Source organism: Choloepus didactylus, chromosome 4, assembly GCF_015220235.1.
Source record: "Choloepus didactylus isolate mChoDid1 chromosome 4, mChoDid1.pri, whole genome shotgun sequence".
Classification (NCBI taxonomy): Eukaryota; Metazoa; Chordata; class Mammalia; order Pilosa; family Megalonychidae; genus Choloepus; species Choloepus didactylus.
Window position 1 is genome coordinate 112,203,439 of NC_051310.1, and position 23,985 is coordinate 112,227,423.

The 23,985-nt window shown below is 39.2% G+C and overlaps 3 protein-coding genes across 7 annotated transcripts in view; 2 read left to right on the plus strand and 1 right to left on the minus strand.

The window, feature by feature from the left end:
* The first annotated feature begins 300 nt into the window (after positions 1-300).
* Positions 301-23,348, plus strand: LCTL (lactase like). The gene is made up of 13 exons (XM_037833622.1): positions 301-418; positions 1,136-1,299; positions 1,980-2,067; positions 2,328-2,437; positions 3,959-4,087; positions 4,191-4,286; positions 6,086-6,140; positions 6,231-6,392; positions 9,447-9,721; positions 19,769-19,895; positions 20,081-20,280; positions 21,757-21,820; positions 23,233-23,348. The coding sequence occupies exons 1-13, from the start codon at positions 301-303 to the stop codon at positions 23,346-23,348; spliced, it is 1,704 nt and encodes a 567-aa protein (XP_037689550.1).
* LOC119531863 (dnaJ homolog subfamily B member 6-like) lies at positions 16,800-18,381 on the plus strand. Its single transcript, XM_037833624.1, has one exon. The coding sequence runs from the start codon at positions 16,953-16,955 to the stop codon at positions 17,931-17,933; it is 981 nt and encodes a 326-aa protein (XP_037689552.1). The 5' UTR covers positions 16,800-16,952; the 3' UTR covers positions 17,934-18,381.
* Positions 22,295-23,985, minus strand: part of ZWILCH (zwilch kinetochore protein) — a 64,121-nt gene continuing 62,430 nt past the window's right edge. For all 5 annotated transcript variants that reach the window (XM_037833616.1, XM_037833615.1, XM_037833617.1 and 2 more), the window contains one exon: positions 22,295-23,489. The gene's annotated coding sequence lies outside the window, so the exon portion shown is untranslated. The remainder of the gene's footprint in view (positions 23,490-23,985) is intronic.

Below are 23,985 nucleotides of genomic sequence, written 5' to 3' on the forward strand. Positions count from 1 at the left end.
TTGTTTCCTGTTAGACTAACATCTCTTTCAGAGCATGGCCTGGGTCTCCCCCATCAGACTGGGAGCTGGGAGAGCATGAGGGGGTGGTTTGGCCATCAGACCTGGAGCTCTCCAAGCCAAGCCTTGGTCTCCCTGTCTGTGTTTATCATGAGCAGCCCTCTACCCCCAACAAAGCCAGTGTGTCTCCAGATAAAGCACCCCACCCACCTCATCCTGTCCTCCACCCCTTCTCACTTTTGCCCTCAAGACCAAGGATCTGTCAGATGTACTTTTTCCAGGTATGAGGGAGGGCCAGGCACCATGACATCAATGCAGGTTGTCACCCTTTGGTGGGTGCTACTGCTGGAGCCCAAGCTGGGGGCTGCCAGGAAGGGGTCCCCAGAAGAGGCCTCCTTCTACTATGGAACTTTCCCACCTGGTATGTCACTTCCCTTGTTGGTCTGTCCATCTGTCCGTCAGCTTGCCTTGGAGTTGGTGTATTTTAGTTTGCTAATGCTGCCGGAATACAATATACCAGAAATGGGTTGGCTTTTACAGTGGGGATTTATTAGCTTACAAATTTACAGTTCTAAGGCCATGAAAATGTTCAAATTAAGACATCAGCAGGACGATACCTTCTCTGAAGAAAGGCTGCTGGCATCTGGGACACCTCTCTCACATGGGAAGGCAAATGGCAGGCATCTGCTGGTCCTTCTGGGTTTCGTTGCTTTCAGCTTCTGGCTTCAGTAGCTTCTTCGGGTGTGTCTTTGCCTCTCAGCTTCTCTGGGGCTTCTCTAAGCTCTCTGAATTTCATTCTTTTTAAAATTTTGTATGTGTTTTGTCTTCTTAAAAGGGACTCCAGTCAGAGGATTAATACCCACCCTTAATGAGGCGGGTCACATCTCAATTGAAATAACGTAATCAAAAGGTCCCACCTGTGATAGGTCTACACCCACAGGAACAGCTCAAAAGAACATGGCCTTTTCAGGGGTACAGAACAGCTTCAAACAATCACACAATGTATTATATCTTCCCCACCTGGCCCCACATGCTCCCTCTCCTAGGAAGACAAGGCCCCACGGAGACAGGCAGGGTGGTGGGGAAGGGGCCTGCCCTGTGGAGAGTCCCAGGGCCCAGCTTGGGGTCTTACTTTCAGGCTTCTCCTGGGGCGTGGGCAGTTCTGCCTATCAGACGGAGGGCGCCTGGGATCAGGATGGGAAAGGGCCCAGCATCTGGGATGCCTTCACGCACAGCGGGAAGGGGAAAGTGCTTGGGGATGAGACAGCAGATGCAGCCTGTGATGGCTACTACAAGTTCCAGGTGAGCGATGGGTGTGTGTGTGTGCTTGCGCACACACCTAGTTGAGGTATTGGGGGAGTACAGGGGACAATCCCCACCCCAGTGTGGTCAGTGAACAGGCCAATGGCGAGAGAGAATGTGTTTCTCATGTGGCTAGAGCGGTGGGGCCAGTGGTGACTGGGAGCGGAGGAGGAATCAGGAAGTAGGAGGAAAGGAAAGCAACGTCTCCCTGGAGCCAGGGACTTAGACCAAGTGATGGGCAGATGAAGGAAGGGCTGAGAGCTCAGCAGCCAGAAGCCTTGGTCCCTAATTGTGCATTGGATCCTTGTGGAAGGAGTGGGCACCAGCTCATCCTCAGTCCAGTTCAGCAGCATCCACTTCTTTCTCCAGATTAACCTCTTGGAGAGGGTGGGGGGCAGAATTCATCACCTACATTTATGGGGAATACCTGATGGGCTTCTCAGAGAGCCCTCATCTTGTGCATCATGACTCTCAGCAGATTCCCAGAATGAAGTGGGGGCAGGTGGCATCGTGCCTATTGTATAGACAAGGAAAACAGCTCCTTCTTCACCTTCTGGGAGCTGTGGATGTCAAAGAGCCTTGGCCCTGGGGTCCCGAGCGTCAACTTCTTCCCTGCACTCTCTCCTAGCACCCAGGGCCCTAGGTGGCCCTGCCCTGCCTCCCTGCCTCTCTCTTTACAGGAGGACATTGCTTTGCTGAGGGAGCTGCATGTGAACCATTACCAATTCTCCCTGTCTTGGCCCCGGCTCCTGCCCACAGGCATCCGAGGTAAGCTAGGGTAGCCTCGCCCAAGCCCACAGCTGGCTTTGCAGGATCCCCAGAGTCCTGGGGAAGGAGGCAGCCAGGGACACAGTGACTGCTGGCAGCAGCTCTCACAGGTTCTACAGGTAACTGGTGCCCCCAGGAGTAGCTCTACCATCCTTCTGAGGGTGCCTTTGGGCTGCAAAAAGCCACAGGGCCAGGAATGCTGCCCTGCAGAAGGCCAAGATCAAGGTCTCTTCTCAAGTCCCCTGTTTTTTCACCTACAGCTGACCAGGTGAATGAGAAGGGAATAAAATTCTACAGCAATGTCATTGACGCCCTTCTGAAGAGCAATGTCACCCCCATTGTGACCTTGCACCATTGGGATCTCCCACAGGTGAGGGCTGCTGCAGCCTCAAGGCCCAAGGCAAGCTCAGCTCAGCAGGAGGAAGCCTGGTTTGGGGGGCTGGGGTGGCCAAGGCAGGGGCAAATGCTGGGATCTGGACTCTGGCTCAGGCCCATAAGATGTGAGTGAGTGGAGCCAAAATCTCTCTGACTCACCTGAGGCAGGAAGCTTATAGTGGTTTAATTGATGTTTATAATTTCAGGTGAGAAGTGTGGATTTTGATGTTTTTCAAAACATTTGGCACAAAAACAATACACCAAGAAACTATAAAGAAACATCTTTGACCAAGATTTGAAGACATGGCGTAATTAACAAGCTTGATTAGTCTTTCTTTCCCCGTTTGCACCGGCACCATATGCACTCATGGATGAGCCCCCTGCCTCGCCCCACAGCAATTTCCATGAAGTCTCAACATGCTTAAGAATATCACTACTAAACATCAGTATTCAAGCAATTTTTGTATTTGTTCAACAAGTCCCTATGGAGATCATAGCCAAGCAGGGAGAGGAGCATTTACAATTTTCTATGACAGTGCAGACGATGTTGGATAAAGGGCCTGGGGGTTGGGTTTGGGGTCAGAGGATGGAGAAATGGCTTCAAGGAGGTATTGGGGAGAAAGTGGAGTCTATCAGTGCTTTGAAGGGTTTGTATACATGAGGTTAGAGGGAGCATGGCAAAGAGGTAGAGAGCGGCTGAGCAAGTGATTCTGTTAGTTTGGGAGCAGACAGGAGAGAGAAGGACAGAGGTTGGAAGAGTAGGTTGGATCCAGACCCCAAAGGCCTCAAATGCTTAACTAAGGTAACTGGAGTTTATTCTGTGGGAAGGGGAGCCACCAGAAGCCTGTAAGGTGGGGATGGAAAGGCAGAGATGGCTGTAGGGAACTGCACTGGAAACCACCTTGTGGCCTTTTACTTGTTTAATCACTTTGACTAACCCATCCCTTTAGCACCCCTTTGAATCCACCAAGAACACACAGGTAATCTCAATGGAATAACGAATCTTGGGATAATCTACCTTTGATTGGGAGGGCTCTCAGCTGAAAAAAGCAGACCCCCCTCCCCATAAGAGAGACTTCTGGGAGGATCCTGACATCTGCACAGCCCTCAAAATTCTAATCACAGCTTTCACACCAATCATCATCTCATTTTTTCAGAACTTATATTCAAGATTCCTTTCCCATCATCAGACTTCTTTCCCTGACAAATTTTAAATATTCAACAAAACAGTTTCCATCTATGCATGAGATTCTTATACTTTATTTTTCTCCTGTTCTTAGAAAGTATATTACAGTTTTATCTCCACATTTAAATTGATTTATGCCTTATCACTGCCACTGTCTTAAAATCTTAATGCTCCAAACTCTGCATCTTTGCTCTCCTTTCAAGGCTCTCTAAACATCCTCTGTAGGTGTAACCACTCATGTTTTTCCTACAGACTTGGCCAATGGGCTCCAAAAGTCTTCTAGATAAGGGCCCTTGGAGTAACTGCTTCTCTCCCCACTCTTGTTCACAGCTGCTCCAGGTCAAATATGGTGGGTGGCAGAACGTGAGCATGAGCGACTACTTTAGTGATTATGCCAATCTGTGCTTTGAGGCCTTCGGGGACCGGGTGAAGCACTGGATCACTTTCAGTGACCCTCGGGTAAGCCAGGGCTTCTCTCCAGGAGGGGAAATTCACTCCCCTGATGGGAGTGCTTCCTATCATTACTCATGGGTCCTGTGGTTCCCACTTGCTGTTCCTGTAGGCAATAGCAGAAAAAGGCTATGAGACAGGTCACCACGCACCAGGCCTGAAGCTCCATGGCACCGGCCTGTACAAGGTGGCACATCATATCATTAAGGTGAGATGGGCTGGTGAGTCTTTCTGGGAGTAAAGGCTGGGGTAAAGGTAGAGGTGTCAGCTCAGCCTGACACAGTGGTCCACACCTGAGTCAGCCTTTGCTTCTCCGCCTCAAAACCTTTGCTGTTCACGAGGATTCACGAAGTGTCCTGTCATCCAGCCTCTGCTGTGGCCAAGATGATACAATGGCTCTCTTCTAAGAGCTTACAATCTAACCAAAGGGGTGGAGCATATACATGTGAAAAGTTGTTACCTATAGATTGACCTGCCTAGTGAAGAATGGTACAGGAGAAAGGGTAGAGGGAAGACTGTGAGCTAGGGGATAAAATCTTCAAAGAATGAACCAGAAGTGGCTGGAGGTGGGTGAATGACAGCAGTAACAGGTGATGAGTGGTAGTCTGAGCATAGACTTCAAAGGACCTGGGGTTTTTGAAGGAGTTAGGAGAAATAGTTTAGAAGTAGCAGTAAAGAGCAAGGCAGTCACTAGCCTACTTCTAGGCCCTAAGGTGTATGGGGTGTAAGAAAATAAATAGACTCTGCTTGAAGAGCTGCAATGGAGTCTTTAGGGGCAGACAGGGGCCAGTTAGGGCAAGAAAGTGAAGGAGATGTTCAGAGGGATGCCCAAGCGACAGACCATGAGTTCCAAGGCTACAGGAAAGGCTTGAGAAGGTAGGGAGGGAATTGGGTCACATTAAAGGACACAGAACAACATGGGGATAAAGGTGATAACTGAGGGCAGCAGGGACACGAGGCAGGATGCTACTGGTCCTAATGGGCCCTTAGCTGAAGGAGGACAATCTGTTTAAGCTGGAAGGTAAAAGGGCCACTGAGTGACATCCCAGGATCTCAAACATATGTGAGGGAGAGAAATTTCTCATTCTTTATACAGGCAGCTTATGATTTCTCAAACTGTGACTATAAAAAGGGCAGAGCTTTGAAGACATTTCTGGCTTTCCTATCTATAAAAGTCAATAAACTGAATATATGTGATCCAATATTTCATTTCATTAGACAATCCCATGATATGATCAATAATTCATTATATTTTTCTAGCTGGCAAAGCAAAGTATAGGGAGAGAAGACAGATAAAAAAGGGTTCTCTATGATTAACAAACAGAACCTCCAAATTATATAGTCTTAAGACTAGTTAATTTTTCTAAATAAGTGCTTCTCAAACTCTAGTTTGCATCAGAATCAGCTGGATGGTTTAGAAAAACAGATTGCTGGGCCCTGGAGTTTCTGATTGAATAGGTCTAGGGCCCAAGAATTTCTATCAGGCCCCCAGGGAATGCTGATGCACTTAGGCCAGGGACCACACTTTTGTAGATGCCAAACTAGCTTCTGAAATAATCTCTTAGGCAGGTCATTTGAGTCACTAATAGAAAATATGGAGAGAATACAAGTAGCACATTTTAGATTCCTTTTCTCAAGACCGTGCAAGATGTTTGGTCTTTCTTATGGAGCACCTATGGGAAAAGTACTGCCTAGTTGCTATGGAGGACAAAGAGGAACAAAACAAGGATATTTCTTATAAATTTGAGAAAAAAACAAAACAAAACAACACAAGGTGGATTATGCCAGATTTAGGCCAAGTTTCCCCTATGGTACAAAGAAAATAAGTACCCCCAGAAGTCAGAGGTAGGGAGATTATGGATTGGGATCATCAAGGCTGGACTCATGCAAATGGTAGGTCCTAAATTGGATCTTTAGATTAGAAAGGAGAAAGGCCACCCCACACTGAAGTGGTGGAGAGGAAGGGATGCACCAGGCATCTCCAATGAATAACTGCTCCTCTTTCAGGCACACGCCCAAGCCTGGCATTCTTACAACACCAAGTGGCGCAGCAAGCAGCAAGGTGAGCTTTAACACCTCATATAGGGGCGGATGTTTGCCCAGAGGAGCAATGTCATTCCCAACCACCCCTTTTCATTTCTTTTCTTATAAGGTCTGGTGGGGATTTCACTAAACTGTGATTGGGGGGAACCTGTGAACATTAGGAACCTCAAGGACATAGAGGCTGCTGAGCGATACCTCCAGTTCTGCCTGGGCTGGTTTGCCAACCCCATTTATGCTGGCGATTACCCCCAAGTCATGAAGGACCGTATAGGTGAGCTAAGACACATTTTTAAACTCCAGATACCAGTTACTGAGCCAAGTGAAATGACAAAAAACGGGGGGATGGAAGAACACACTGGAGTTTGGGTGAAGCACTCAAAAGGATAACCCAGCCCCCAAACCTGGAAATTGAGACTTTCAGAACCCAGGAAAAAATTTAGCAATTCTTTGCACTGTACTCTTTCATGCCTGTCTTCTCCTCCCCACTCCACTCCATTGTAAGTGCAGTGAAGTAGGAGAGGAAAGTCAAAGTCACAGTGGTGGTGATGGGCTATTGGTTCTTTCTGTGTTTAAGAAACACTTTTCCAAGCTCTGGTTTCCAGTGTCAGAGAAGAGAATAAAGACAGATAGAGCACATGGGGCTGTATCAGTTTGGATGATTTTGGTTGCCGTATAACAGAAAACTCCCAACTAAAATGGCTTGAAAAGCAGGGAATGTATCATCTCACCTGAGTCTGGAAAAAGGTAATCCAGGGCTAGTTAATCCAGCCCTCAGTGATGTCTTTGAGGATACAGCCTCATCCCTTCTTTCCACTCAGGCACCTTTATCTAGCCCAGCAACCACTCCCACTGGCCACAAGACGACCGCAGCACCTCCAGGCAGCACAGCTTCACACATTAATACCCAGAGTCTGAAAAAAGGGAATAGCTCTGTCATATCTGCTTTTAAGAACAAGGAAAATCTTCACAGGAAACAACTCCCAGTTGACTTCCTTTCATGCTTCAATAGACAGAACTGTCAAATGCTCTGGAAATAGTCACCATCCAGGGTCCCAGAGGCTGGATGGGGAACCAGGATTTCCAAGAATGACTCCTTGGAAGGAAGTGAACAAAAAACCAAGGTCCTGCTGGCAAGGAAGAAGAGACATATGGGACAGGAGGGTGAGGACTATTGGGTAGACAACAAGCAGTGGCTGGGCACAGGAATCTAACCATATTATCACTGTGATTTAGAGGCACACTCCCTTTCCCACCACTACCCCTCAAAAAAAAACAAAAAAAAAAAAAGAGAGAGAGATGTGGATAGAGTCACAATCTCACACAACAAGGCTATTTGACATGTCCAGGAGAGAACTGCTAACATTTCAAAAATTTCCCTTTCTATAGCACCATTTATCAGCCTTATCTGGATTAGGATATGGCAGCCAGTTTTAATTCCAACTGTGCCACAAAGCAGTGAGTGACTCTGGGTATGCGTCACCTCTTTGGGTCTCAACACTATCATCTGAAAATGAAGGGATTAGACAAAATAATCTCTAAAAATCTCTTGGTAATACCAGTTCTGTGACACATATACACATAACAGTCAGAGTCTTGAAGATGATTTCCTCAAGATGCACAAGGGGAAAAGCTCTCATGCCATGCCATGCCTCATGTTCCTGCTGATGCATCCTTTCATTCACATGATGCATTCGCTCTCTTGGAACCCTCGGAGGCCACTCCAGGTGCCACAAAAGGATGGCACCAAAAAGCTAACATGATTATTTATCATAGAACAGCTCATGGGCTTAAGACCAACAATCTAGGATCCCACTGATTCCAGATTTTATGATGATTCGTATGGGGACTGGGCTGCATTTTTCCTTTGTAAAATGTAGGAAGGATTCCTTAAGCAGTTAATATTTTCTTCAATAGTGAAAGCATTCTGTCTGAAACCTTGTTTACAGATTATTTCCATGCATCTTAAAAGCACGTTTTATTCACAATATGTGAAAACATGAAAATATATGGATAAAATTAATTCTATAGCACTGTCCAATAGAACTTTCTGAAATGACAGTATATTCTATACCTGTGCTGCCCAATACAATAGCTCTAGCCATATGCATCTATTTAAATTTAATTAAAATTTAAAATTCAGTTCCTCAGTCACACTAGCCATAAAAGTGCTCAACAGCAACATGGGAATAGTGCCTACCTTATTGGACAGTGCCATAACAATACCTGGTGTTTTTTCTAGTTACAAACTATAACTAAAAGTAATAACATGCTAATGTTTTGGAAACTTTGTACTAATTTATTCTAATCCAATAGCCTCTCTAGGAATTTATGGTTATATTTTAGATCAACTCAATAAAATGTTTTTTTTATTCATCCATTAAACTTTTTGCATGGATTCTACAAGAACATGATTTAAAAATTTAAAAGTACAACATGAAAAGTCAAGCCACTGGCTCCCCCCACTCTGCCTCCCCAATGCTCCCATCCTTCCCAGAGGGAAGTACAATCGCAGAGATGGATTGTACATGTGTGAGCAAAAACATTGCTCTTCGTTGTGTGTTACGCTTACTATATTCAATGCCTGTACTATATGTAACACTGCATCGTTTTTGCACTTAAATATATATCGTGGCAATTTTTCCCTGTTGGTAAAGTGCTGCCTCATTTGCTCAAATGGTTGCACACTGATGTACTGATGGACAATCCTTCATTTATTTAACCAATCTCTACTGATAGACATTTAGGTTGTTTCCAATCTTTTGCTACTCAATTTACAATGAAGATACTTGTACATATATCCTTTTACACATGTGAGAAAATGAAAAGGATAAACAGATTTGGAATTGGTCAAAGGATATATACTTTTATGATTCTGAAAGATGGGATAAAACTGCCTAGTACAGAGGTTGTACTAGCTTCCATCACAACAACAATGTATGAACATGTCCATCTGCTCTCCCCCACCAAACCTTCCAGTTCCCTTCCCAGAGGCAACCAAAATTACCAACTTTTGATGTAAGGAATAATATAGGAACCCAATGTTACTTTTTTTTCCAGATGGCTACCTAGTTGTTCACATACCACTTACTGAGAAATCCATGAAAATACAACTTCTAGGCAATATTAGCTTTTAAATTTTTGGGTTAGTATCCAAATATCAAAATTCTAGTTTGAAAGGCTAAGGTTATATTTTCCATGAAGATGTATCCTAAAGTCCAGGATTTTGATAACAGCTTTATGTCAACTTGCCAGTATCATCATGGTGCATATCAACAACATGAACATGAGAAAATAAAACTTGAATTCTATTTCTCTCTCTTGATAGGAAGAAAGAGTGCAGAGCAAGGCCTGGGTATGTCGAGGTTACCAGTGTTCTCACTCCAAGAAAAGAGCTACATTAAAGGCACATCTGATTTCTTGGGACTTGGTCATTTTACAACTCGGTACATCACAGAAAGGAACTACCCCCCTCACCAGGGGCCCAGTTTTCAGAATGATCGTGATTTAGTAGAACTGGTTGACCCAAACTGGCCAGATCTGGGATCTAAATGGCTATATTTTGTACCATGGGGATTTCGGAGGCTCCTCAACTTTGCTCAGGTAATTATCACATTAAGGTATTAAAAGACATTTTTGACCTTCTTAATTCATGTTCTTACAGCATAAGCTCAGGTGCCTACACTTCAAAGCTAATAGCTGATAAAACATTTTACACCCAGATATTCATACTTCAGTGGTTACTAAATGTAGGCTTCATAGACTAACACCTACTATGCACATCCATTTCAATGTACATAAGTTTAGCTAAACTTCTTATCCTACGTTTAATTATTTTGCTGCCCTTCTCACCTGAAATGGAACGTGTGGGAAAGAACAAGACTGAAGTACATTTTACCCTCTGGCAATGCTGATTTATTGAGAAAAATATTCTTTCATATGAACTAGCCTTCTGCCTACATTCATCTCTAAATATGTTTACTGGCATCAACAAAATGCTAAATACACTTGATAGGAATGTGGGAGGTTTGACTATGTGTTCCTATATATGTCTCTGACTCAGAAACCATGTACAAGTCAGAATTTTTAAGGTATTCATTACTGAGAGATTGTGGGAAGATGGTGGAGCAGGAAGCTCGAGGAATCAGTCCCTCCACTGAAGCAACTATTAAACTGGCAAGAACTGTCTGAATCAACTATTTTGAAACTCTTGAGTCTAGTGGAATAGGGTGCAGGATCCAGGAAAGAGCTGGAGAAAGAGGCTGGTAAACTTGCACTAAATATCGGTGATTTTCTCCCTCTGGACAGCGACTACTACCTACTCCTACTGTCCCCCGTCCCTCATTTATTGGAACTATTAGTCAAATACTTTAAATTGACAGTCTTAAATATGTCCAATATGCTAAAAGAATACAATATACAAAGAACCAAAGGAAATCAGGAAAACTTTGAACAAAATACAGAAACAGAAATTATAAAAAGGAACCAAGCAGAAATTTTGGAGCTTCAAAGTACCATAACTGAAATGAAAAATTTACTAGACAGATTCACTAGCAGATTTAACAAAAGAAAGGATCAGTGAATTTGAAGACATGACAATTGGAATTATCCAGTAGGAGGAGAAGAAAGAAAAAGTAATGAAGAAAAATGAACAGAGTCTGAGGGACCTGTGGGACACCATCAAGTGTACCAACATATCTTTGGAATCCCAGAAGGACATGAGAAGAGAGCTGACAAAGGTGGCAGCATAGGGGGTGACAAAGCACATTTCTCCTACAGTAAACAGCTAATGGCCAGGTAGAAACTGTCCGTATCAATGGTTCTGGGGCTTTGGAGGCCAGGGAGTGCCTTGCAGCACCAAGGAAAGAGTGGGACAAGGAAAGTGAGAAGCTGCATCAGAAACTGAGTGAATTGTTTCCAGAGCAGTGACTGAAGGCCACCCCACCCTCAAGGCTTGCCTCAGGTATGGTCCATGGCACAGATGGAGAGTGGAGTGAAGGTCTGCCTTCCCGGAAACATGGGGGTGGGGCACAGTCAATTCCTGAGCGTGGCTTCTGATGGTAAGTTTGGACTGTTAGTTGGGCTCAAGCCCTGAATCAGTTTTTAGCCTGCCCAGAAAAGGGACTCCAGGGGCCATTGTTTCAACCCCACCTGGAGGAGGTTGAAAAAATACACTCCCTCTGCTGTGGGGAAAGGTTTTCAGAGGAGTGCCATCTTCTGGGTAGGCTAGAACAGTGCCCCTTTGGGAAGGTGAAGGAGAAAAATTAAAAAGAGGTTTTTTTGCGTCTTTCCTGTCCCTCTCCCCAGGACCCTTTGGAACTAATGTGCACCCCATTCGTGGGTCTCTGACCCTGTTTTGACCAGTTAAACACAGGCAATTCTAAAGATCTAGTTGAACCAAGAGTCAAAGAAGACCATAACAAAGCCAATCAACAATAAGATCTAGGCAAGAGAGAGACACTGAACATCAGAGTAAACTCATCAAGATAATCAGATGCCTAGACATCAACAAAAAATTGTAAGCCATACTAAGATACACATAGATATGGCCCAGATAAATGAACACACTTATCAGACAAGACACAGGATTTTAAACAACCAATCAATGATGTTCAAACAAATCTCCTAAATCAATTCAAGGAGATGAAGGAAAACATAGCTAAAGAGATAAATGATATTAAGAAGACACTGGGTGAGCATAAAGAAGAATTTGAAAGCATGCAAAGAAAAATAACAGAACTTATGGGAATGAAAGACATAATAGAGATTAAAAATACATAAGAGACATAAAACAGTAGATTTGGACAGGCAGAAGAAAGGATCAATGAGTTAGAAGACAGGGCATCCAAAATGGAACAGACAAAAGAACAGATAGAGAAAAGAGTGGTAAAATTAAGCAGTCTCAGGGAACTAGATGACAGCATGAAGCGCACAACATATGCGTCATGGGGGTCCCAGAAGGAGAGGAGGAGGGAAAAGGGGCAGAAACAATATCTGAGGAAATAATGGCTGAAGATTTCTCAACTCTTATGAAAGACATAGATATCCACGTACAAGAAGTACAACATACTCCAAATACAATAAATGTGAACAGACCTCCTCCAAGACACATAATAATCAGAATGTTAAATGCCAAAGATAAAGAGAGAATTCTGAAAGCAGCAAGAAAAAAACAATCCATCACAGACAAGGGACACTCAATAAGACTAAATGCAGATTTCTCATCGGATACCATGGAGGCAAGAAGGCAGTGGTCTGATATATCTAACACACTGAAAGATTGTCGGCCAAGAATTCTTTATCTGGCAAAACTGTCCTTAAAAGTGAGGGTGAGTTTTAAATAGTCACAGATACACAGAAACTGAGAGGTCATTAACAAGAGACCTGCCCTACAAGAAGTACTAAAGGAGTTCTGCAGGCTGAAAGGAGAAGGAAAAGAGAGAGAAGTGGCAGAAAAAGTTTTTGAAGAAATAATGGCTGAAATCTTCCCAATTCTAATGAAAGACACAAATATAAACATCCAGGAACCTCAATGAATGCCAAGGATAATAGACTCTAAGAAATCTACACCAAGACATAGAGTGAGATTGTCAAAATCCAAGGACAAAAAGAGATTTTGAAAGCAGCAAGAATGAAGCAACTTGTCACATACAACGGATCTCTAACAAGATTAGCAGTAGATTTCTCATCAGAAACCACAGAGGCCATAGATAGTGGTATGGCATATTTAAAGTCCTTAAAGAAAAATACTATCAACCAAGAATTCTATAACTGGTAAAATTATCTTTTAAAAATGAAGGAGAAAAAAATAAAAATAAAAATGAAGGAGAAATTAGGATATTTACAGATAAACAAAAGCTTAAAGAGTCCATTACCAGAATACTTGCTCTAAAAGAAATGCTAAAGGGAGTCTTTTAGGCTGAAATAAAAGGACACTAGATATTAACTTGAAGCCATAAGAAGAAATAAAGAATGCTGGTAAAGGTAACTACATAGATAAATATAAAATCTTATAATATTGTACTTTTGGTTTGTGATTGCTTCCCACCCCAAATTAATGGGCAAATGTATAAAATATCATTTAAAATCTTTGCTAATGGGTATAAAATATATAAATATGCAATCTGAGACAATAACAATATAAAGGGGGAGGGACGGAGATATATAGGAGTAGAGAGTTTGTATTCTACTGAAAGTAGACTGGTACTAGTCAAATTAGGTTGTTATTAGCGTCAGATGTTAATTGTAATTACAAAGGTAACCACTGTGAACAAATTAAAAAAATATAGAGAAAAGGAAAGAAGGAATCAAAATAGTACACTATTAAAAATGCAGTAATGGTAAAACTAAGGAAAAAAAAACATACCAGACATACACAAAACAAATAGCTAAATGGCACAAGTAAATCATTCTCAGTTATTACCTTAAATGTCAATGGATTAAACTCCCCTATTAAAGGCACAGATTGCCAGACTGGTTGAAAAGCATGATCTATCTATACGTTGTCTACAAGAGACTCTCTCTAGGTACAAAAAAAACAAAGAAAGTAAAAGGGTTGAAAAAAATTCTGTGCAAACAGTAATCAAAAGAGAGGCAAAGCGGCTGTATTATTGTCAGACAAAATAGGCATTAAATCAAAAAAGCTTACAAAGCAACAAAGAAGGATATTATATATTGATTTGTTCAATCCGCCAAGAAGATACAACAGTAATAAACATATATGTGTCTCCCAACAGAGCCCCAAAATATATGAAGCAAAAATGGACAGAATTGAAGGGAGAGATAGTTCTACAATAATAGTTGGAGACTTCAGTACACCATTTTCAATAATTGATAGAATATCTAAACAGAAAATTAATAAGGAAATAGAGGACCTGAACACTATTAACTAATTGGACTAAACAGGCATATATAGAACACTCCATCCAGTAACAGCAGACTACACATTCTCAAGGACACAAGGAACACTTTCCAGGATAGATCATACATTAGGCCACAAATCAAATCTTAATGAATTTATAAATACTGAAATCATAGAAAGCATCTTCTTGGACCACAGTGGAATGAAGCTAGAAATCAATAACAAAAGGAAAACTGGAAAATTAACAAATATGTGGAAATTAAACAACAAAGTATTAAACAACCAATGGGTCAAAGAAGAAATCACAAGGGAAATTAGGAAATATTTTGAGATGAATGAAAATGAAAACACAACATACTAAAGCAAATAGGATGCAGCAAAGGTAGTGCTCAGAGGAAAACTTATAGCTTTAAATGCCTACATTAAAAAAGAAGAGCACAAATCAATAACCTAACTTCACACCTAAAGGAGCTAGAACAAGAAGAGCAAACTAGACCAAAAGTTAGCAGAAGAAAATAGTAATGATTAGAGCAAAGATAAATGAAATAGAGAACAGAAAAACAATAGCAATAATCAACCAAACCACAAGTTGATTTTTTGAAAAGACCAATAAAACCAGCAAATCTTTAGTCAGATTGACGATGAAAAAGAGAAAAAGGACAGAACTAAAATCAGGAATGAAAGTGGAGACATTACTACTGACCTTACAGAAATAAAAAGAATTATAAGAAGGTACTACAATATATGCCAAAAAATTAGAAAACCTGGATGAAATGGACAAATTTCTTGAAACATATTAAGTATCTAATCTGACACAAGAAATAGAAAATCTCAACAGCCCAATAACAAGTAAAGAGATTGAATCAGTTATTAAAAACCTCTCAACAAAGAAAAGTCCAGGACTGGATGATTTCACTGCTAAATTCAACCAAACATTTAAAGATTTAACACCAATCCTTCTCAACTCCTCCAATAGAACAAGAGGGATTACTACTTCATAACTCATTCTATGTCCAGCATTCCTGATACCAAAGCCAGATAAAGATAGCACATGAAAAGAAATTACAGACCAATATCTCTCAACAAACAAAATACTGGCAAACCAGATCCAACAGTATATTAAAAGAATTATATACCATGATCAAGTGAGATTTATTCTATGAAAGCAAGGATGATTCAACATAAGAAAATCAATCAATGTTACATCACATTATAGAACAAATGGAAAGACATCCTATGTTCATGGATTGGAAGACTTTATATTGTTAAGATGTTTAAAGTGATCTAAATTCAACGCAATCCCAATCAAAATTCCAGCACCCTTTTCTGCAGAGCTGGAAGGGTGATCCTCGAATTCATATGGAATTGCAAGTGGCCCTGAACAGCCAAAACAATCTTGAAAAAGAACAAAGTTGGAGGACTCACACTTCCTGATTTCAAAACACATTACAAAGCTACAATGATTAAAACTGTGGTACTTGCATAAGGACAGACATAAAGACTAATGGGATAGAATGAGATTTCAGAGATTAATCCACACATCTACAGCCAGTTGATTTTCGACAAGTATGCCAAGGCCATTCAATAGGGAAAAAATAATTCTTTCAACAAATGGTGCTGGGACAACAGGAAATTCACATGCAAAAAATGAATGTGAATCCTGACTTCTCGTCATATACAAAAATTAATTCAAAATGTATCAATGATCTAAATATAAGGGCTAATACTATACAACTCTTACAAGAAAACATTGGGACATATCTTCAGGGTCTTGGGTTAGATTTTACACCAAATATGCAAGAAATAAAAAAAGTAGATAAAATGGACTTCACCAAAATTAAAAACTTTTGTTCACCAATGGATATTATCAAGAAAGTGAAAAGACAACCTAGATAAAATACTGTAATAAAATATTACACCTATGTAATAAGGATTTAATAACCAGAATATACAAAGAACTCAACAACAAAGAGACAATTCACCTCATTAAAATATGGGCCACAGATTTGAAAAGACATTTCTCCAAAGAAGATATTCAAATAGCCAATAAATAAATGAAAAGCTGCTCAACATTATCCACTAGAGAAATGCAAATTAAAACTATAATGAGATACCACTTCACACCCAACAGAATGGCTATTACGAAAAAAAGTGAAAATAACAAGTGTTGACAAGAATGCAGAGAAAACAGGAACCCTCATACATTGTTGGGGGAATGTAAAATGGTGCAGCCATTGTGGAAACAGTTTGGTGGTTCCTCAAAAAGTTAAACATAGAATTACCATATGATCCAGCAATTCCACTCCTAGGTATAAAACCTCCAAAGAATTGAAAGCAGGGACTTGGGCAGATATTTACACACCAGTGTTCATTACAGCATTCTTCACAGCCAAAAGATGGAAACAATGCAAGTGCCCATCAACAGATGAATGGATAAACGAAATGTGGTATATACACAGTGGAGTATTATTCAGTCATAAAAAGAAGTGAAATGCTGGAAAATGCTACAACATGGATAAACCTTGGAGATCTCAGGTTGAGTAAAATACACCAAACACTAAAGGACAAATATTGTATGATTCCTCTTATATGAAATACTTAAAATAAGCAAATCATAGAGACAGAAAGCAGAATAGTGGTTAACAGGGGTAGAGAGAAGGGCGGAATGGGGAGTTATTGCTAAATGAGTATGAGTTTTGGTTTGGGATGATGGAAATTGTCTGGAGATAGATACTAGTGAAAGTTACACAGTATTGTCAATGTAGTTATTGTCAAAGAATTATGTTATATTTTAACTTAAAATCATTAAAATGAGGAGAGAAAGGAAAGCGCGAGGAATCGCTACCACCGCCTCCGCCAGTAGCAGCCGTGACGGAGCTGAGAGGAGACCACGGGCCCTACCGCCCTGCCTCTCCTCCTTCTTATCGCTGGCTGCCAACCTCCTCGGGATTTATTCCAACAATCTGTTAAAACATGGTGGATTACTATGAAGTTCTAGGCGTGCAGAGACATGCCTCACCTGAGGATATTAAAAAGGCATATCGTAAATTGGCACTGAAGTGGCACCCTGATAAAAATCCTGAGAATAAAGAAGAAGCAGAGAGAAAATTCAAACAAGTAGCTGAGGCATATGAGGTGTTATCAGATGCTAAAAAACGGGACATCTATGACAAATATGGCAAAGAAGGATTAAATGGTGGTGGTGGAGGTGGAAGTCATTTTGACAGTCCATTTGAGTTTGGCTTTACATTCCGTAATCCAGATGAGGTCTTCAGGGAATTTTTTGGTGGAAGGGACCCATTTGCTTTTGACTTCTTTGAAGACCCATTTGAGGAGTTTTTTGGAAATCGAAGAGGCCTCCATGGAGCCAGAAACAGGGGCACAGGATCTTTTTTCTCTTCCTTCAGTGGATTTCCATCTTTTGGAGGTGGATTTCCTTCTTTTGATACAGGATTTACATCATTTGGTTCTCTGGGGCATGGGGGCCTTACTTCATTTTCTTCAACATCCTTTGGTGGTAGTAGGATGGGCAACTTCACATCTATATCAACGTCTACTAAAATAGTTAATGGCAGAAAAATCACTACAAAGAGGATTACTGAGAATGGTCAAGAAAGAGTAGAAGTTGAGGAAGATGGCCAGTTAAAGTCCTTAACGATAAATGGTGTGGCAGATGAAGAAGCCTTTGTAGAAGAATGCAGGCGAAGAGGACAAAATGCCCTGCCTTCCCAGCCAGCCAATGTCCGTTTGCAGAAGTCTCACAGACCTGCCACTTTACCCAAACATGTATCTAACTATATTTGTGAGGAGGAGAATGAGCAAGATAAACCTCAGGTCACCAGCAACTGGGATCCCTCCATTTTTTCCGCAGGATTCAAAGAAGGTGGCAAGAGGAAGAAGCAGAAGCAGAGAGAGGAGCAGAAGAAGAAGAAGTCGACCAAAGGGAATCACTAGACTGGACTTACCAGACACATGCACACTTTTGCACCAAATGCTCACATAACGTTGGAGCACGGGCCTGGGTTCTGTGTGTGTTTTGGTTGTACACACTCGAGATAGAAGACATCTTATTTAATATTCCATACCAAGATCACACTTATTTTTAGCAGGTCTGTGGACACTTGATCACTGTAGATTAGGGATGTCAGAAGAAGTGAGTTGATGATAATGGTTGACAATCATTGAAATTTGGAACACAGCATAGACTTAATTTTGCTTTTCCCCAGCACTGAATCTTATTAGTGTTTTCCTATAGCATTGTTAAGAATCTAATTCATTTTTCCTAAGGCTCTGTCTCATTCTTTTCAACTGTTCAACCACTATACAAACTACTGAAATATTTATAGCTTTAGAAGTATAGTACAATACAGATATTGACTATATATTCATGAAATGACTTTTTCCCCTAATAGCAGTAAAGTATTTGAAATTAGAATATAATTAAGTATAGCATAATTTAAAGATAATGTAAATTACACATTGAATCATGAATATAAGGATACTTTTTTTTTTTTTTTTTTTTTAATAAGTTTAAGACCTGAGTATGAATTCTTCAAAGCAATCTGGACTTATACATGGTAGGTCAACACTGAGTCACTTCAGATGTAAAATCATTCCTTATATTTATCTTTATTTTAATCCTCTCTAAGCAGTCCAAATTCTACTTCAAATATTATTTAATTGTTGCTCAATGCCATCTCCCCCCCCCTTGTATCCATAATTGTTCTTTTAGCACATACACAGGATTCTACAAAATTTTGTTCTGCAATACCATCTCTAGCTCTTATAATTTAGTCATGCTAGGGAAAAAAATAGATGAGATACACACACGTCCATATATATGTACTTACACATCAGGTATTGAGCAGTTAGGTTGAACTAAGTATTTCAGTTTGCAAACACTGACTCCTTTTTAAAAATCATTTTATTCTAGCAAAATTCTCCCCAGCTTCCTGTAATTATTTCATTTGCATGATATATTGCTTCTTAACTTTTTAATTGAGCACTGAATAGAAACTGGTATTTCCTTAACTTGTTTCTTGCATGTTCCTTTTCAGTAAGTTTTTCCTTCCTTTTTAACATAGGGAGCTATTGTTCATATTTCTTTTTTTCTTTGTACTCTTGGAAATGAGGGCATCGTAAAAAACTTGGATGTGTTTAAAATACCAGCAATTTTAATCTAGCAGTGTCAAAACTCAGATATATTTTGGCTTGCTACACTGTGGTACCATGTAGCAATCCCATGGAGTTGAATTCAGAAATGAGTGTAATCTGTGTGATTTTAAAATGACTGTTACGGGAAAGTTTGTTTTGTTCATTTGAATTTGGTGGGGAGGATTTGTTGAGGAGGTTTGCCCCTGGTATTTAATGCTTATTGTGGGAAATGTAACCATGAAAGCATGAAGCATGTGAAGTGCTGCATAAATAAAATATAAGCTTTAATTTAGTACAGTTCATTTGCCATCATTTATAAGTATCAGTAAGTTGCACTGCTATTAGTAATTAAAAATAAAAGCAATTCGTCATCATTTAATTATGCATACTTTAGAATATTTTGTGATTATGAACGATAATGTTTTATCACTTTGTATTCTAAGATATACAGTATAAAATGAATGTTATTTTAAAGATAATATTCCCTTGAATATATGTTGTATAAAATAAACAGCCTGTGCTCAAATTAATGGAAAAAAAAAATCATTAAAATGATCTTTAATTATGTATATTGTACCACAATTAAAAACAAGTAATTTATTTAAAAAGTATTCATTACTATGACTCACTTTCAGACTCAATATGATGATCCTCTCATATATGTGACAGAAAACGGAGCTTCTCAAAAATTATACTGTACTCAATTATGTGATGAATGGAGAATACAATACCTTAAAGGATACCTAAATGAAATGCTGAAAGGTGAGATATAAACCAAGACTGTTTTCACGTATCTTTCTATTTAACTTAGGCAAAACCTGATAACAAACATGAGCAATTACAATTTGTTCCTAAATCCCACAAATGAAAACATTTTAATAAACATCTTCACATAATTTTCCTCAGTAAATAAAATATATTAAAAATGGAATAAAATATCTTTGCAGCGATAAAAGATGGTGCTAATATAAGAGGATATACTTCCTGGTCTCTGTTGGATAAGTTTGAATGGGAGAAAGGATACTCAGATAGATATGGACTCTACTATGTTGAATTTAACAACAGAAATAAACCTCGCTATCCAAAGGCTTCAGTTCAATATTACAAAAAGATCATCGCTGCCAATGGCTTTCCGAATCCAAGAGAGGTATGGCTAGTTATTGATGTTACTCATTCTAGATTTTAGAAAAGCTAGGCAGCTGGGATACACAGTGCTTGGCAAGCACCTCTCCTCTTTCCTCCATGGGAGAGGATAGGGGATGGGGAAGCACGGCCCTTTTTCTCTTCCACCAACTCTCATCACCTCTTTGCTTATTTGCTTGGAATGGAGAAAACATGCCTTAAAATTCAATTGCTTGGACCTGGCATCGTGGGATTGAGAACATCTTCTTGACCAAAAGGGGGATGCAAAATGAAACAAAATAGTTTCAGTGGCTGAGAGATTTCAAATGGAGTCGAGAGGTCACTCTGGTGGGAATTCTTAATGCACTATATAGATAACCCTTTTTAGGTTTCAATGCATTGGAATAGCTAGAAGTAAATACCTGCAACTATCAAATTGCAACCCAGTAGCCTTGACTCTTGAAAACGATTGCATAACTATGTAGCTTACAAGGGGTGATCGTATGATTGTGAAAACCTTGTGGATCGCACTTCCTTTATCCAGTGTATGGATGGATGAGTAGAAAAATGGGAACAAAAACTAAATGAAAAATAGGGTGGGAGGGGGGATGATTAGGGCGTTTTTTTTTTTACTTTTATTTTTTATTCTTATATTTACTTTTTGTGGTACAAGGAAAATGTTCAAAAAACAGATTGGGACGATGAATGCACAACTATATGATGGTACTGTGAACAGTTGATTGTACACCATGGATAACTGCATGCTATGTGAATATATCTCAGTAAAACTGAATTTAAAATAAAATTCAATTGCTAACACATAGAGCATTAAAAAAGGGCCAGGGGTTATACAGGAGTCTTGTCTGCTTTAGGTTATGACAGGGCAAAGTCAATAAAAAATTTTAAATGTTATGCTAGATGCTATCAATACAAATACACTACCTACTCTCCAACATTATGAAAAGTTAAGTAAATAAAAAATATGATTTTCATTTCTTTTCATATCAAATATAAAGTCATACAAATACACTGGCTCTAAAATGAGATTTAAAATAATCAAATTTAATAATCCTTTAAAACCCACCTCAAATTTTCAATAACCTACAAATTTTTCTATCAGCTTTCTATCTATTCTCTATGTTGCTACACTTAAAGGCAGGGAAATATAAGTTGTAATTTAGATTAGAGTATCTTATTAAAAATAATTTTTAAAAATTCTCAATCGTTTACCAAAATTCTTCTAGGTTGATCCCAGTGGGACCATAAAAAGATGCAGTGACTGATAGCTATTAGGCATTCATTAGTTTTACATTACTGGAAAGCTCCTCAAGAATAAAGATTGCTCTTAGACTACCTCACAATGCTACACATAGGTGTCAGATGAATATTAACTAATTCAAACTACAGGCATATTTTTATAAATACTTTTACCCAAAAAATGATTTTAAAAAGCAAAAAGTTAGTCTAAGACAACATTACTTATCAAATGGGTTTTTATTAGGTGGAAAATTGGCACCTTAAAGCCTTGGAAACCTGCGCGATCAACAATCAGATGCTTGCTGCAGGTGAGTATATTTTAGTTCTTTCCTTTGATACTTAAACCACATAATTATAATGTCATTATCAAAATCTCAAAATGTGAATATACCTGAAGTCAATCTTCCAAAACCACTCAGAATTAAAAATTGATTTTTTTCTTTATTTTGAAGCAGTATCAAATTTCTATTTTATAAGCATCTTAAACAATATTAAAAACCCTACCATGAAAGAGAAACTCTAGTTCTGGTCTTTCTGAATCATACTTTCAATTTATAAATCTACTATTTTTTTATAGTGGGCTTTATGGAAGGAGGGGAGATTTCAATGATTATATCAAATGGAATGAAGAAAAGTCAAAGAACACTCGAAATAATATTAACTCATTCAACAAGTACTTATTAAGCACTCTCTATTTACTAGGTACTGTTTTAAAACCTGCAGATACAGCAGTGAACAAAATTTCTTGCTCTCATAGAAGGCATCACTTCCTAGGCAAAATGTTTAAAAGGATCAGGGATATAAAACAACCAAGATGTAACTATGCATCAAGAAATGCCATCACATTTCATTTGTTTCTTTGAATTTCATCTTGAACTCTCCAAGGGGGTGACCAGAGAAACACATGTCTTGTTTCAACAAATGTGTCTTTAATGTGGTATCACAACTGGAAAGTGCTAGTCCACATCTTAGCAAGTCAGCTATTTTTACAGGTCAATATACTATCCACTCCCCAAATTAAAAAAACAGGCATCAACTATATTCCATTGAATTAAAGTAGATTTAAAATAGAGACATAATGTAGAATTAACTGTTAAGCCTATGAACTTCACGAGAGCAGGGCCTGTGGTTTATTTCTCCATAAACACGGTGCCTGTCACACAGTAAAAGTGGGTTGGGTTAATACATGTTTAGGTGAAATATGCTTATCATTTAACTCTTAAAGATAATCATTTGACTATATAAGAACTGCCATAGAAATTTCAACATAGACATTCCAGTCCCTCTGAGGGTTCACAATAATACATTTGAAAGGCTGGAAATGTTTCCCAAGGATTTTTCTTTCACAAATCCCACCAATGAAAATAACAGGAATAGTAGAATATAACTGCTAATATTCTGAGATTAATTCATGGCAAGCACAAGTATGACACGCTAAGCATTGATAGACATTCAAACTTTATTACAGTATCTGGGGAACAAACAAATTTAGGCATTCTTCATGCCATATTTCCTGAAGTACTTTACAAAGCCCTAACATAATTTTTTTACAACCTTTAATTCATCAAGTTCTCTTTTATAGCAAATGAGAATAATTTAAAAAGTTAATAATGCAATTTTCCAAATGTTTTCAAATACAGTTAAAACTTTCAGGATGAAGCCATATTCCCTAAAATGATCACATTCTCATTTGTGGTGGTTGTTCTCTTTACCATTTCAGAGCCTCTATTAAGTCACATGCAAATGGTTACGGAGATTGTGGTACCTACAGTCTGCACTGTCTGCATTCTAATTGCTGTGGTTCTACTAATGCTCCTCCTTCAGAGGCAGAGCTGAGACGGGATTACCAATTCTGAAGCTCCATTTCACAGAGACTCTTCAGGATCTTCTTCCTTTTTCTGTTCTAAGGTTTACATATTTCTGTTCCCATGCTCCAAGATAAATACTATTCCTCTTTTTTTTTGGCTTGTGCTGGGACTTAATTAGAAAATAAAAATAACCATTAATAAAATAAAAATCACCTGAAACTCAGTCCTCCCAAAATCAGTGTTAATATTATTGCTGTATATTATGCACTTTACTTTCATCTTACAAAATGGGATCATGTACAAACTGTTTTATGACTTGATATTTTTCATTTTTAACATCTGTCCAGAAATATTACTGCCAGCTCAACACTGTTCTACACATAATAGATAGAGCCAATCATCCATAGATAACAATTCTTTCAGGTTGTAAATCCTATTGCCCAACCTACTGCCAGCATCAGGTGAGTAGCAAACCTTTTCGTGCTAATGTCAACTCACTTTACACATTGAAACACTTCAAAAAAAATTTTATGACTATATAAGATTATATATTTAGTTTATATAGCTTCTTTTTAACTAGATATTTTGTTTTTAAAAATAAATGTCCATTTTCTTTTCAGCTGTGCTAAAAGGCTAAAACTAACTCCCATTTATTTTAAGACAAA